Below are 14,666 nucleotides of genomic sequence, written 5' to 3'. Positions count from 1 at the left end.
AATATAATCATGTTCGAAAAGCGAATTTTAGAGATATTTTAACTTGGAAAGTGACTGAAACGATAAATCTATTGTCAAAATAGTTGCAGATGAATTATCGGTTAATCGGCTAATCGAATAATCAACAACATTCAGCTCTAATCCAACTCAATGGGTCGTTTTTCCTCTATGGCTGTTCTAACCGACGCGACTCGTATTTATATTTACCCAAGTGGGCTTCCATACATTCACGTGATTGGCTGTTCTTTTCCAGTCATCTGATTGGCTGCCGCAGTCGTTGTACGTTTTCAACCTGTAAAACATTTTCAACCTGCGGAACACGGAAGTGACAGCTAGACGCGGTTGTAACTTGTATAAATATCAGTGATTTATTACTTATATCATTACAATGAAGGGACTAACCAGTTAACGAAGCCAGTAAACCAATAAACATAACCTAACGGACGTCCTTGTTCACTTTGAGACAACTTAGTTGGACTAATGGCGCTCATAACTGAGAAACTAACGGATTATTCGCTTTTCATAGCTGTGTTTCTTGTAAGCTTCTCTGTGGCTTTAGCGGCCGAGCGGCCTCACGTCGTCTTCATCCTGGCGGACGACTTCGGTTGGAACGATGTCGGTTATCACAACTCTGAGATCAGCACGCCGAACCTGGACAAGCTGTCTGCAGCAGGAGTCCGCCTGGAGAACTACTACGTCCAGCCTCTGTGTACGCCCTCCAGGAACCAGCTCATGACCGGGAGGTACCAGGTGAGACCCTGCTGCACGGCTGTGTGTGTTTCTATGGCTGTGCACAGAGGGGTCCTAGAGGATGTGGTGGTAGAAGTACACGTCAAAGTACAAGTACCACACTGTAGAAATACTCTCCTGCAAGTACAAGTCCTGCATTCAAAACCTTACTCAAGTAAAAGTATGAAGAGTAAACGTACTGTCAGTGTTTTACTATTATATCTGATGTTCCTGCTGCAATAATGTGTATTTGTACTGAAGCACAGTACTTGAGTAAATGTATTTAGTTGCATTCCACCAGTGGGAGCCGGTAAACACTGGATGTCCATTTAATGATTGATTAAATTGACTTTAAATGTGAAGCGAATCAAAAGAAACTTAACATTAAAGGAGCCTCCTCTGCATCATGATGACTTTGGGTTTGTATACTTTTCTGCGTTTAGAACTTTCCAAAAATCTAACTTTAACGCTGGTGGAAAGAAGAACAAACTGACCTTATTTTGAAACTTCAGTTTGCATCACTGTCGCATGTTCCTCTTTTTGCTATTCTCACATGTTGCTTTGGGCCATTTTCAACACGAGGTGTATTTATTTCCTAACATGTGTTTTTTATTTTTAACCTCCTCAGATCCACACGGGCATGCAGCATCAGATCATCTGGCCCTGTCAGCCCTACTGTGTGCCTCTGGATGAGAAACTGCTGCCCCAGTGGATGAAGGAGGCGGGGTACGCCACACACATGGTGGGCAAGTGGCACCTGGGCATGTACAAGAAGGACTGCCTGCCCACGCGCCGCGGCTTCGACACATACTTTGGTATATTTCAGTAAGAATACAGCCTTTGATGTAGCTACGGAGGCAGTTTTATTCCTAATATTTGGATCAACGTGTGCTCCAGGCTACCTGTTGGGCGCCGAGGATTACTTCACTCATGTCCACTGTGCTGCCATCTCTGCTCTGAACCTCACTCGCTGTGCGTTGGACCTGCGGGAAGGAGAAGAGGTCACCGCCGAGTACACAGGAGTTTATTCCACCGAGTTGTTCAGCCAGAGGGCCTCCAGTATTATTGAAAACCACAACTCCAGCAAGGTCACACAAACACACACGCACACACACACAAACACACACACGCGCAGTGAAACGATCGAATGAACTTTGCCACCTACAAAGAGAAGACAGCCATAAACCAAGAGTACTTATTTCACCTCTTTGTTTCTCTATCAAAGTCCCATTTAAATACTACTCACTGTTAGTATACGCTATGTACTATATACTGATTTTCAAAGTATATTGTTTTCGCTGTTAATAGTCAAGAAATCTGTGTACTTTGCCGTTTTGTACCATCAAGAAATGACGTTAAGTCGACTTAACGTCATTACAACTGCATCTTTGGAATCTCACTGCCAGTAAAAACGGGATATTTAGATTTATAGTGAGTTTCAGCTCAATGTTTCGCTGTTCAGCCCACATTCTTACTGTTTCGCTGTCGTCGTTTACGCCCCCAGCAGGCAGCTGTTTACAGTAAAGAAGCTGTAAAGAGTTTCTGTTGAGCATCAAGCGATAGACAGACACGGTTAGAGACTAGCTGGACAACATAGTGGAGCATTTAGCAGATAATTACACAGATATGTCCCTCTGGAGTTGGTGGAGACCAAAAACAGAGTTAAAAGAGAGAGAATGTTGGACTTATATTCATCAGATGGTCAGAAACAAGACTCTAAATGAATCATAATGTTGCATTTTAACTGCTTGTTTAATAAGAAACTGTTTGCTAACACATTTAATGTGCAAAATAACAATTTTTCTCTCGATTATTTAAGTACATTTCACTGATAATGCTTCTGTACTTTTAGGTAAGTGGGATTTTGAATAGAGGACTTGTCAGGGAGGATTTCTGACTGATGTATTTAACTGACACCACCACTACACTTCGTTACAACTGTGGGGTGAGTCTTCAGTTGCTTTTCTCTTTTTCTTGCAGTCGCTCTTCCTCTACGTGGCGCTGCAAGCCGTCCACGATCCCCTGCAGGTGCCCGAGCGCTACGTGGCCCCCTACAGTTTCATCAAAGACCGCAATCGCAGGCTGTATGCCGGCATGGTGTCGGCCATGGACGAGGCGGTGGGCAACATCACTCTGGCTCTGCAGCAGGGAGGACTTTGGGATAACACGATCCTGGTGTTCTCAACGGGTATGTTTTTGTATCGAGACGCTGGATAAAGAACAATGTATCCTCTGTGGAATCTCGTGGAAAGGCTTTTAAGATGTAAGCAAATGCTGCACCGGATCATCTTACTTCTTTAGAGTTCACTTCTGACATTTCAACGATGAAAGAACAAGTTTTATTTACACATAAGTAAGATAATCGGGTGAACGCCTCTGGGAATGCAAATATATTTTCCACTGCTTTTATTGTCTCTTTGTATCGCGTGCCAGAATGGAAACCAAATCAGTGAGTGCTAAGTGAAGAGCAATTACATTTGACGTCCGTTGACTCAAAACCACATTTTCTCTGTGCGTCAAAGCCAGTTCTCCAGGGCTGAGAGGAGTTCAGGTGACGGTTTATTGAGTTAAAGCATCAGAGGGTTTGATTATACATTTTCCTACACAAGAAGGAGGCACATGAAACAGATATCCTTGCGTGTTTGATGTTTGCAACATTTTCTCAGTCAGGATTGTCAGAGAAAAGAGCTCCTGTAATACACCAGATGTCCACTAGAGAGCAGTGTTTTCTTGTATTTGTCCTGTCGGGAGCTTTGTCCAGGCCGATGTGGAGATTCACAGACAGAAATCACACTGAAGGAACGCAGTCATTGGCTTCATACACACCACTCGGTACGGTTGAGTCTTGAAACGATCATTGTTGACCTTTTTGATGGAGAACATACCGGTAGTATGAGGGCGTCATTCTCTCTGCTCTCACACATGTGGAACTTTGAATGAATCACATCTGAAGTAGGTAACTCCTTTGAGGGTTATTTTTAGTGTTTCTTTTAAAAGGGTAATTAGAAGACAGGACCAGTGCTGTGAAAGTGAAGTTCAAGGTTGTTGTTTTTTTCTCATGCCTGTGGTAGGTGGCCTGTTTCATTGTTCTCCTTCCACACATTTGCTTGTGGAAGGATTCAGCCGGCCATATGCCGGTCAGACGCCGAGGAAAGAAACTCCAAATACTTCCTGCTTCCGTCAGTTTCAATGTGATGCACCGGTGTTATGTAATAGTTTCTAAACACACAAACATCCCCAGTCTGAGTCAGGTCTGTCAATCGCTGTATTAGTCATATCTACAAGTCATGTTCCAGCTGTTACAATTGAGCCACATGTGTCAGAATGGACGGGAAAGAATTGGGCCCTAAACTTGAAATTCCTTTGTGATGAAACTTTGTGCCTCACCGAGACTTTACTGTAAGTACGTTAAGCGAGAGAGCTTGAGGGGAAACTGAGGGAGAGGGAGGGGGGGAGAGAGAATCGGCCAAAGCAGCTTGACAAGGCATTAAGGAGCAGACGGTCTTTTCCAGAACAGTTCGGGAATCGGCAGAGACTAACTTCCTGGACTCGCATGACACAGGGAGCCCTGCCTGGATGTGATTGGTCAAGTGTGTTTATACTGGACGATGACTGTGTGTGTGTGTGTGTGTGTGTGTGTGTGTGTGTGTGTGTGTGTGTGTGTGTGTGTGTGTGTGTGTGTGTGTGTGTGTGTGTGTGTGTGTGTGTGTGTGTGTGTGTGTGTGTGTGTGTGTGTGTGTGTGTGTGTGTGTGCGCGCACTTGTGTAACGGTGGGATGTCGAGCAGGAGTGTTCGTCCTAACAGGAAGCAGACAAATGGATGGACATTGTTGTATCGTTTTAATGCTCTGTGGACGTTATTGTCGGTCGCTCCACCGCTTCGATCCAGACCGAAATATCTCAACAGCTTGTCGATTGATTACCATTAAATGTTGTACAGACGTTCATGTTCCCCAGAGGATGACTCCTAATGATCCTCTGACTCTTCCTCTGGCGCCACAATGAGGATCACATGTGTGGGTTTCAAGGGGAAAGTCTCAACAATAATAAGATGATCGTTATTGTTTCATCCAGCGCCGCCGTCGGGTCAAACATTATATTTTATACCTGCAAAACTAATCCCACCAGCCTCAGCTACACTTTGTGTTTTATTTTGCTAAATAGCAAATGTTAGCATGCTAACATGCTAAACTAAGATGTTGAACATTGTAAATGTTATACCTGCCTAACATCAGCGTGTTAGCTTTTTTCTGTTAGCAATTAGCTCAACGTCACAGCGCTGCTAGCGCGGCTGTAGCCACATTCTGTACGTTTCTACGTTGTTCTGCGCATGGCGGTCCCTTCACAAACTTTAATGGAAATTATTTAGTTTTTCCATTTTTGTGTTGATGTCACGGATTTCTACCTGGAACGATAAAATGTTTGGGACAAAACCAACATTTAAAAGCAATATTTCCTCTCTGCTCTCTGTGTCAATTGATGCATTTAAAAGTTCGGGTTAGGCTGTAGGTTCTTAGTCTTGTTGATCATTCTCTACACTGACACCTCCCTAAATCTCATTTTTATGATTTTGTTTTCATATTCACTGATTTGATAATCCCGTATCTATGTTTATTTTCTTTATCTCCTTGTGTTTTGACATTTTGTCCCCCAGATAACGGCGGTCAGACGTTGAGCGGTGGCAGCAACTGGCCTCTGCGAGGCAGGAAGTGGTCGCTGTGGGAAGGAGGGATCCGGGGAGTCGGATTCGTCGCCAGCCCGCTGCTGAAGCAACCCGGGACCGTCAGCCGCCAACTCATCCACGTCTCCGATTGGCTGCCGACTCTGGTCGGCCTGGCGGGAGGCAGCACCAACGCCACGAAGCCGCTGGACGGATTCAACATGTGGAACACGATCAGGTGAGCCGAGCTTTTCACACTCAGGCAGGTTCAGAGTTCACAGCCTGAGCGATAGTTTGCTCTTAGCTCTTGACAGCCTGCCCTCTCCGGGTGCCTCTTTATCCGATCCTTCCCTCCAGCTCCAGCCCCCTGTGCCTGTCTCCCTGACCCCACGTCTTCTTCTTGTAGGAGCCCCCTCGCTCCCTCAATAAGCCCTTTGTTACTCTGGCAATGGGAGCTCCAAGAGAAGGAAATTCCATCAGTCATTCTCACACAAATCTGCAGCCCTTCCATCCCTTTCTGTTTTCCTTCACCCCTTGTCCTCTGTCCATCCCCACCAAGAAAGCCTGCTATTGGATAAGCTAATTACTTTAGCTGCAAATCCCTTCATGTGGCAACATACCTGAGAATTAGAGGTAATATATTCAATTATGTTTTGGATATCTTCGCAAATAAACTGTTTTTGCGATTCACCGCAGATGCACTTTTCCACGTGCGGGTCGTCACACAGGCTGTCACCGACTCCCGTCTGACTGACACGTTATATTTGTAAACTAAATGTGGACGCAGTGAGAAAGGAGGTGAAATTGAGGGCTGCAGCAGCAAAGAGCCCCGGCAGAAAATCGAAGGCTTAACCCCCGAAACCGCAAACTACTACTCACAGCCTCCACTTGGCTCGATTGGCTGCCGCGCGTCAGCTGACCGCCGGGCTGCTGCTGCCCAGCGACTCGGGGCACAAACCTTCTGTTTGTTTTGCTGCTTTGCAGTTTCATTTATTTTTTTTAATTGGCTCGCCTGTTTCAGAAAACAGCAGCTCGGCCGTTTTGGAATTTACAAAAAAACAAAGGCCCCAAACGAAGGCCCAGAACAGTAGGCAGGCAGCAGGGAGTTATTTTAGTTGTGTTATCAGACACTGTGGTCAGTGAGGGCTGTGTATTCTCTGTGGTGGAGTGCGGTCAGAGCATATGACTGCCTGGTGAACAACAGCCAGCTGGTTTAGATTTACAGATCCCGGTGGAGTTTACAGTATGAGTCAGACACGGTGTGTGTGTGTGTGTGTGTTGTGTATTCACATGTTGTGCTTTTTTATCTTACAGCAATGGGGTTCCCTCACCCAGACTGGAGCTGCTGCACAACATCGACCCTCTGTACGTTGACATCGCTCCATGTAAGTTCACATGTTTCTCTGTCTATAAACGGGGCTTTTATTCCAGCCTGTCTATCCCGTGAATCAGAACACACAAGACCGAATACCTCCAGCAGGGTTTCATTTAAGGATTTGGACAAAGTTGAGGTTTCCTAACCTGCCCCTGCTGTGTGAGAGTGTGTGAACAGTGTTTATGTACATCTGTTCCCACACAGACCCGGTGAAGAGAGACGTTTGACGTGAATTTTGCAATACGATCTTGTGAAATACAAACATTGGCTGACGCAAGCTGCAGAGATCTCGTCACTTTACTGCCAACGGGCTGAGATCATTTCACCCCGTTGTGTAAATCTGGAAACTTAGTTTGCCTCCAGTTTATTTCATACCGACGCAGCTGCACGTCTTCTTTGTGAGAAGCTTCCTGAAGCAAATGGAAACGAGGAAAGTCATCCCAGTCATCCGTCACTTGCTTTAAGAAAACTTTAAGAATTTAAATTTAAGAATTTTACCTCCCAGAACACGGGCGTTGCTGAACCGATCGGTTGGTTATTATGAGACTTTTTGGTGTTTCTAAAGGGTTTAGAAATGTGGGAATATTGAACTGTGTAGTTCACATGAAAAAGCACAGAAGTAGTTTGTGTCGAGAGCAACTTTAACAGCGTGTTAGAGCAGCTGAAGCCTCTTTAGTTTATCTAATATCCCTTTTGATAATCCGGTGATCGCTGGTTTCAACTCGTGCATCGATCCTTCATCAATAAATCCTGAGCAGGATCCGTCCCAGCTCACACTGGGAGAGAGGACGGCACCGGCACCGGGCCGACAATCATAGACTCCTACAGGCAATTTAGTTAATTGTCAGTTACTTAACATTTCTTTCACCATTTCTCATGTGCCACTGACAGCAGTTGAGGTTGATGGAAACCTCATGTGACCTCTCCTCCTCCTCCTCCTCCTCCTCCTCCTCCTGCTCTCTGTGTCCACGATGTCTACCAATGTGTTTCCCTTCGTTTTCTACTGTTTTAATTCCCATCATGGCCCTCGAGTATCAAGAGGCTCATTGTTTGAGCCCGCATTCACAAACACACCAGACATCGTGGATCCAATTAACTCGAGTCAAAGCAGACTGAGGCCTCAGAACAGCACGGCCTCATATAACATCCCACTAAACTCACCTTATAGATCCACCTTTAGTTTATTGTGAGTGTTTGATGTTTGTGTGGAGCGGATTAAGAGTTTATGAGGAGAGTCTCACATGGTGTCTGGATTATTATCAGTGGATGTCCTTTAATCTCAGCAGCTTTATGAAACGGGAACGCGCGTTATTTCCAGTGAAGGTAATATTTATGTTAAGATGATTTATCAATATTAACTCTGTCTAATTAAAATGAAACATCTTCCACTTGTGTACAAATAAGCTTTATTTTTCTCACATTTTAGTCACGTGTTTGTGATTACTGTCCCTCATGAAATGGTATTTGTTCTGCTTCCATGTGAGGAACAACAAAAGGTTGGAACTGTAGTGTGTGTGTGTGTGTGTGTGTGTGTGTGTGTGTGTGTGTGTGTGTGTGTGTGTGTGTGTGTGTGTGTGTGTGTGTGTGTGTGTGTGTGTGTGTGTGTGTGTGTGTGTGTGTGTGTGTGTGTGTGTGTGTGTGTGTGTGTGTGTGTGTGTGTGTGTGTTTTAAACTCTGTGATTGTAGGGAGGTTTCCAGGAAATAGCTCATGTGACTGCCTCTTTTCTCTGGGCTGTCAGACACAGTGAAGTGGTCTCATTCTCAATATTAGGTGGTCCTGGTCTGAGGCCACTGTTTCTGACTTTGTGGAGAACGCTGCACCTTTGGTTACACGTTCAACAACAGTAGAGGTTTGGGAGGAGGACATTCTTTTTGTTGCTGAAATGTTTCACAGATGTGCCGTAATGGGCACATAATGGGTCTTCATGAGAATAGAAGCCGTTTCAGTCAGTTCTGTTCTTCTAGCATGTAGGAGGTGTGGTAGAAGACTCATTATCGCTGTCTGTGATACTGCAGTACAACTTGGTTATCTGATGCAAAAGGATCTTAAAAAAGCGACAGCCTTGGCTTACACCAGACGGGTCAATTTAACCTTAAGATAAGCATAAATTGATTTATTTTGGCAACTTGGGTGCAGCGTAACAAGCTGTAACCATAACATTGACACATTATCTCTTTATGAAGGCCATCAGGGACATATTTACATATCCAGTTGGACATAAGACCAATATTTGCCCTCATTTTTAGCTCTGTTTTGGTCTCCACCAACTCTTTTGCTGCCAGTATGTCCACCAGCTTTAGTTGCTAACTTTGTGTGTCCGCTGTTTGGCAGCGTAGAGTCGGGTTGTTCAGAGCTCGGCTGTTGATTGCAGCTGTGAGACTAAAACATTACGAAGTTGTGGGCCGTAAAAGCAAAACAATGAGCTGAAAGGTGCTAAAACGCTCCGTAAAGCTCAGATAATTCCCTGTTTTGTTTCTCTTTTTACTACGCACTTTTACATCACATCGCTCATCTAAAACGTAGCCAAGAACTACTGGGAAACACCCAAATAGCCTGTTAAAATGAAAGCTTATTTATAGTCCAATCTTTATGCAGCTAGAAGCCAGCGGAGCTCAAATTAATCTCAACGTTTACCGTCGGTCATTACCATCTAAATCATCAACAACACTGCTGCTTTACAAGCGCCCGTGTTTTGTGTTGGAGTCTTTATTGTCAGCCGCCTCGGTGACGACCGGCTCCTCCTGATGCATTCCAGGCTGAGATTCCTCTTCTCCTATTAACCCGGCCCGTCTTTGAGACCCGGCTTCTCCTCGTTTCTTCTTTTGGTTTTGTCCGTTTAGCTCATGAAAGAGCTTTGTCCTCTTTTTACATACTTCCTCCTTTCAAGCCGCTTTTCAGATTCCCCCCCCCCTTCTTTGCGCCCGCTCTGTGTGAGAAGAGGGATCCCGGCTGAATGGGTCACAGAGGGGTCCCTGAACTTCTCGCGGAGAAACCCTGGACTTGGCCCAAGCCCTTAAATCACCCCCCAAATTTCCCCTCCACACTCCTCTGCTCTCTCAGGGTCTCTTTCCCCCCCCTCGCCTCCCTCCTTTTTTCTTGAGCCCATTTGTGGATTCTCCTGCTGTGGGTCCAGATGAGCGAGGCCTTGCTTTGAGGCGCTCATGCAAAGAATGAATGTAGGACGTGTTGCGGTTTGAGGCCCCTTTTCCTGAAAGAAGCAAGTGGAAGAAGAGCTCGAAATTCAATCGAACCCACTTAACACCTAAATCTGGCATGATGTCAATAACCGCAGCTCGCCCTTCTTGTGCAAAGGATGTGAGCTCTGCAAGTCTAGTTGTTTACACAAATTCCGGTTTGGTTCAGGGATCGGGCGTAATGCATGTGAGAACAATTAAGATACCCACACGGCATTTTACTCAATGATCAGTGAAGAAATCAATGTCAGAGCTTTTATCATGTGGTTGCAAAAAAACGCTGAGATCGGAAATGTTTTAATTCTCCAGTCATGTCGCTGTGGTCGAATCCACTCCATGAAAACGAGCTCCGATGGAAGCGTTGGCTTTGTGTGGGTGTGGATTTGTCTATATGCAAAGAATGTGAGCGGAGCACTTGTCGGAGCACTGACAGCGTTAGGACGCCGAAATTACTCTCAAATCTGTCTAATCGGGACCATATTGTCGGGGTCAAACGCAGCATGAACCTGAGCAGCTCTCGAGGCTGCTTTTTGTTTTTAAAGAAAGGTGTGCTCTCTTCTGGCAGACTTTTTTTCCGTAAGAGCAGAAATAGCTCGAGGCTGCAGACATCTCTGGACACCCTCAGAACAAAGATGAATTATTTACTTTTGCCTCATGAAACTGCTGAGATGATGCCAGTTGGTAACTGTGACCGTTGTTCCTCGTTTTCCTACCGCTTTTCGAATCTGCACAGCTGCAGTAATGGCAAATTATTCATTGTGCTTGGCTGAGATGAAAAGGCTGGTGCTGAGTCGACCACATCGCCGCCGTGTTTGTCAAATTCCTCCAGCCCTAAAAGCTCCACGTGTTTAAAGGAAAGTCATACATGCGATAATTTCTCTTCTTAAATGATTGTTTTGAAGCTGTCAATTCCTGCAGTTTCACTGATTTTAACAGCTTTCTCATTGGTGTGTTTATTTTGACACCTCCACCTGATTCCCAGGTATGCACTGACATTCGGTGCCAGTCGTGTGGTTTACATAGACGTCCACAGAGGGCGTTTTGTATCCAGTGGTAGTTTAATATCGTCTTAATCAGCGGTTTCTATGCATATTTTTAAAGATGGATGACCTCCCTGATTAGCTCTGTCCTCCGCTCTCTGCAGGTCCTGGCACCGGGCGTCCGGTAACTTTGGCTCAGGCGGTCAGCGGAGGCTCCTGGGCCAACTCTGGCTTCAATGTGTCCATTCACGCGGCCATTCGATCCTCCAACTGGAAGCTGCTGACTGGCTACCCGGGTCAGTATCTTCTGTCACCCTTAATGCCGTGTTTAGTCTGTGGTGGGAGGCAGGAAATCAAACACACTTGTGCACGGAAGCACATTTACTTCTTATCTCTGCTAATCAGTGGAGGAGGAAGTATCCGGATAGTTTAAGTGAAAGTACCAAATCATGAATGTAAGTAAAGTTAAAATCAAAGCAAAATGTACTTAAAGTTACTGGGAGGAACTTTTAACTGGTTATGAAGCAGTCTCAGTTTAAAACCGATCCTCTCTGTGACCTCCATCAGTAAAGAGACCATCAGAGAGAAGATGCTCTGTTTCTATCGAGTTATTCTTAATGCTCGTCATCGGGGCCACCGGGTCCGATTCAGGCAAAATCGGACGGATCACGCAGGTTCACCAGAAACTCCTTCAACTGTGCCTCCGGTAGTGACCAGCCCACCACAAACGGACCCAGATCCGGCTTTGCTGCTTTGAGGCTGGTCCTCCTTCGCCTCGCTGCTGGAGACCCAGGACGTATTACTGCACCCGCTGGAGGGAAGGGAGGCACGGGAGAACCAGAACCAGCACTGAGAGGGGCCGACTGTCAGACCCCGCTGCAGTAAAATGAGAGGTTTTTTAAAGAGACTCTGGTGCTCAGAAACACTACCACTTTAGTCCACAGGGGGCGCCAACATCAACACAACATGAAAGTTCCTTGTAGTAACTTTAAAGTATCCAAAAAGGCCCCTATGACAGCTGGTGCAGGTGGAGCTAGTTTTACCTACTTAGTTACTTTCCACCACGGCTGCTGATGTCGTCATCTTATTTCCTCCAGGTTGTGACGTTTGGTTCCCGCGGCCCGGCCACAACAGCTCGGAGTCCGGCCCGTCCCGAGCGGATCCGCTGAAGTCCGTGATGCTGTTTGACGTAGAAAAAGATCCAGAGGAGAGGAACGACTTATCCGCCACCTTCCCAGCAGTCGTGGAGTATCTCCTCAGGAGGCTCCAACAACACCAGAAAAGCGCTTTGCCGATAAACTTCCCCGACGAGGACCCCAGATGTGACCCGGGCCCCACGGGGGCCTGGGGGCCCTGGGCTTAAACGGCCGTGAGGTGACGATGAGGAAGGTGGTCGCACTTTGCTTACTGTGAACGACAGCAGCAGGAATCTCTTCTGTGGAGAAGAACAGGGACATGTTGTACTCTGTGATGATTCTGTATCCTTCCAGCAGCCAGCGGAGAGCCTCGGTCGCTAACCGACTGACGGATGCTCTCGTTATCGTCGATGTGCTCTGAGACGCTTACGGAGGTTTAGTTGAAGCGATTGCGTAAACGCTGTCAGCTACACATGTTGCTGATCTGTAAAGACTATACCTCCCTGCTGCTGCAGGTATTTGCACTTCATTTGCCGCATTAGCCGCACAAGAGCCAGACATTTCCCTCAGGAGTTTGTATCTTCAAAGATATAAATATGTTTTTTTTAATTTCATAGACGTCTTATTGAAATAACAAATGTTTAAATCTACATTTTTTTTTGACAGACTGTTAAACTTAACTCTGCTATTCTTTGTCGATGGAAGGAATACAACTTAAGTTGCTGCGCAGTTTGTGAAAATATAAAACTTGGACTTCCATTAGATCATGAAAATACCTTTTTTAAATATGTAACCAGCTGCCGGACAAGATTTATCTTCTTAGGGAACTAAATGTGACCGACTCAGAGAGTAATGTTCAAGATAAAAAGAGCCAAAACAAAACGTGCTTCTTATCCGCTGGATGTGTAAATAAGCAACTGTTTGCTAACATGATCTTTATACGTTGATAATATGTCAATGTTTTGTTTAACTGGTTTTGTTGCCTCTACAGTATTATTGCAGGGTGAAAACATGTTGCTTTAAATTAACTGTGCTCTACTTTCTTTGTTTTTTTATCAATTGTACACACTATTCATCAGTGCCTATTTGTCAAAGATCAAGATCTGTTACAATTTATGTGTTTTGTTCAGAAAACAAAATATTAAAAAGTTGAAAATGTTTGTAAAACAAACTGAAACTGTGATTCTGTTACAGTCAAGTTATTTCTTCGGGTTACTTGTTTCCCTCCAGTTAACGAGTCGGTGCTAAACGGGTTCTCAGTGTGTTTCTAGTTTAGAGGTTGAAAATGTGAGGAATGTCTTGTGCTCTTCACGTATCCCTCGTGTTATGTCTTCAGCTTTAACTCCCTCGTGCCAGTCATTCATGGATGTACAGCGCTCAAGGTTTAGATACAGTTATGGTGACACGTCTTCAGGGTTGCTGTAGATAAAGATTCTGTCCCCACATCGTGGAAAACAAACATACCAAAGAAGGAAAATCAGACGGGATCATTTGCATATTTGTAATTTAAGCGGGATAAACTCATTTCCTGCACCCTCCCTCTTTGACCTTTTGCCCCCTGGTGATGGACCCCCTACTGGCAGCAGACGACCACAGGAAAGGCTCCCTGCAGAGAGCGGGCGGCCGGGTCCTAATGTGGGCCGTGACCTTTAACCCGTCATGTGAATTGATTGGCAGCTGAGCGACGCCAACAACAATGCTGCTTACTGTGGACAGTAGAGCTGCACAGAGTCGAATGTCGCGGACTCTCGTTTCCTTTATAAAAGGGTTTTTCTTTTCACAATTGTGAGCCAAGGTTGTTGATTGTATTGTTGAAGTTTGGTCTCTACAGTTTCTACAGTGTGGTATGAAATAATAGGCCTTCACTGAGCTAGATATGAGTCTACCAGTATAGGAAACGTTTTGGAAAATTGCTTTCTTGCCGAGAGTTAGATGAGAAGTCTGATACCACTCTCATGTTTGTGTGCTAAATATAAATACAGTTAGCTTAGCTTAGCATAAAGACTGGAAACGGGGGGATATAGTCTGACCCATAACCTCGTAAAAAAAAAACACGACTTTTCATTTATACACATTTTTTTGATGCTGTTTCCCCCTGTTCCCACTCGTTATGCTAAGCTAAGCTAATTTAGCTTCATACCCAACGGACAGATATAAGTGTGGTCTTCTTATCTAAATCTCATAAAGCATCAATGAGTGGTTTCACATTTCAGTCTCAACTTCCAAGCTTTTTACGGAGCTTTCAACCGTATCACATGGTCTTCATCACTGGATGGAGTGTTTTTTTCGGAGACACCGTCCATAAAAAAAACTCTTCTCATCCTTAGAATCTGTGAGTCCTGTGATGAAGACTGTGTGGTGCTGTTGAAAGCTCCAGAAGAAAGCTTGTAAGTGGACCTTGAGTTGTGATTTTTGTGTGTCAAACTAGACCCAGATGGAACTTTGATGCTTAATTAATGAGCGTCTTTTGAGATTTTGGGTCGTATTCCTCTGAATTATTTATTTAGTAACAGTCTGCTCCATATGGCCGCCCGAGGCTACTGTGTGATGCCACTAATGTGCTTACATTTTAAAAAATTCCTTTTTATTATC

At 45.0% G+C, this 14,666-nt stretch overlaps 1 protein-coding gene across 2 annotated transcripts; it reads left to right on the top strand.

Moving 5' to 3' along the window:
• Positions 1-285: 285 nt before the first annotated feature.
• On the top strand, positions 286-13,257 carry arsb (arylsulfatase B). 2 transcript variants are annotated; one of them, XR_012948228.1, is made up of 8 exons: positions 286-750; positions 1,358-1,544; positions 1,627-1,817; positions 2,710-2,917; positions 5,383-5,626; positions 6,703-6,773; positions 11,103-11,831; positions 12,036-12,173. XR_012948228.1 is itself a non-coding variant. In XM_076080023.1 (8 exons), exons 1-8 carry the CDS (start codon positions 481-483, stop codon positions 12,299-12,301), a joined length of 1,569 nt encoding a protein of 522 aa, XP_075936138.1. In that variant the 5' UTR covers positions 288-480; the 3' UTR covers positions 12,302-13,257. The 2 variants fall into 2 exon arrangements, 1 of the variants encoding a protein (XP_075936138.1); XM_076080023.1 differs by having other exon boundaries at positions 288-750; positions 11,103-11,234; positions 12,036-13,257.
• Positions 13,258-14,666: the final 1,409 nt, after the last annotated feature.

The sequence above is a fragment of the Anarhichas minor genome, unplaced genomic scaffold (assembly GCF_050575085.1).
Source record: "Anarhichas minor isolate MPS153535 unplaced genomic scaffold, ASM5057508v1 ptg000002l, whole genome shotgun sequence".
Classification (NCBI taxonomy): Eukaryota; Metazoa; Chordata; class Actinopteri; order Perciformes; family Anarhichadidae; genus Anarhichas; species Anarhichas minor.
Note: the sequence above shows the minus strand (reverse complement) of the source record. Positions and strands in the feature narration are given on the sequence as shown.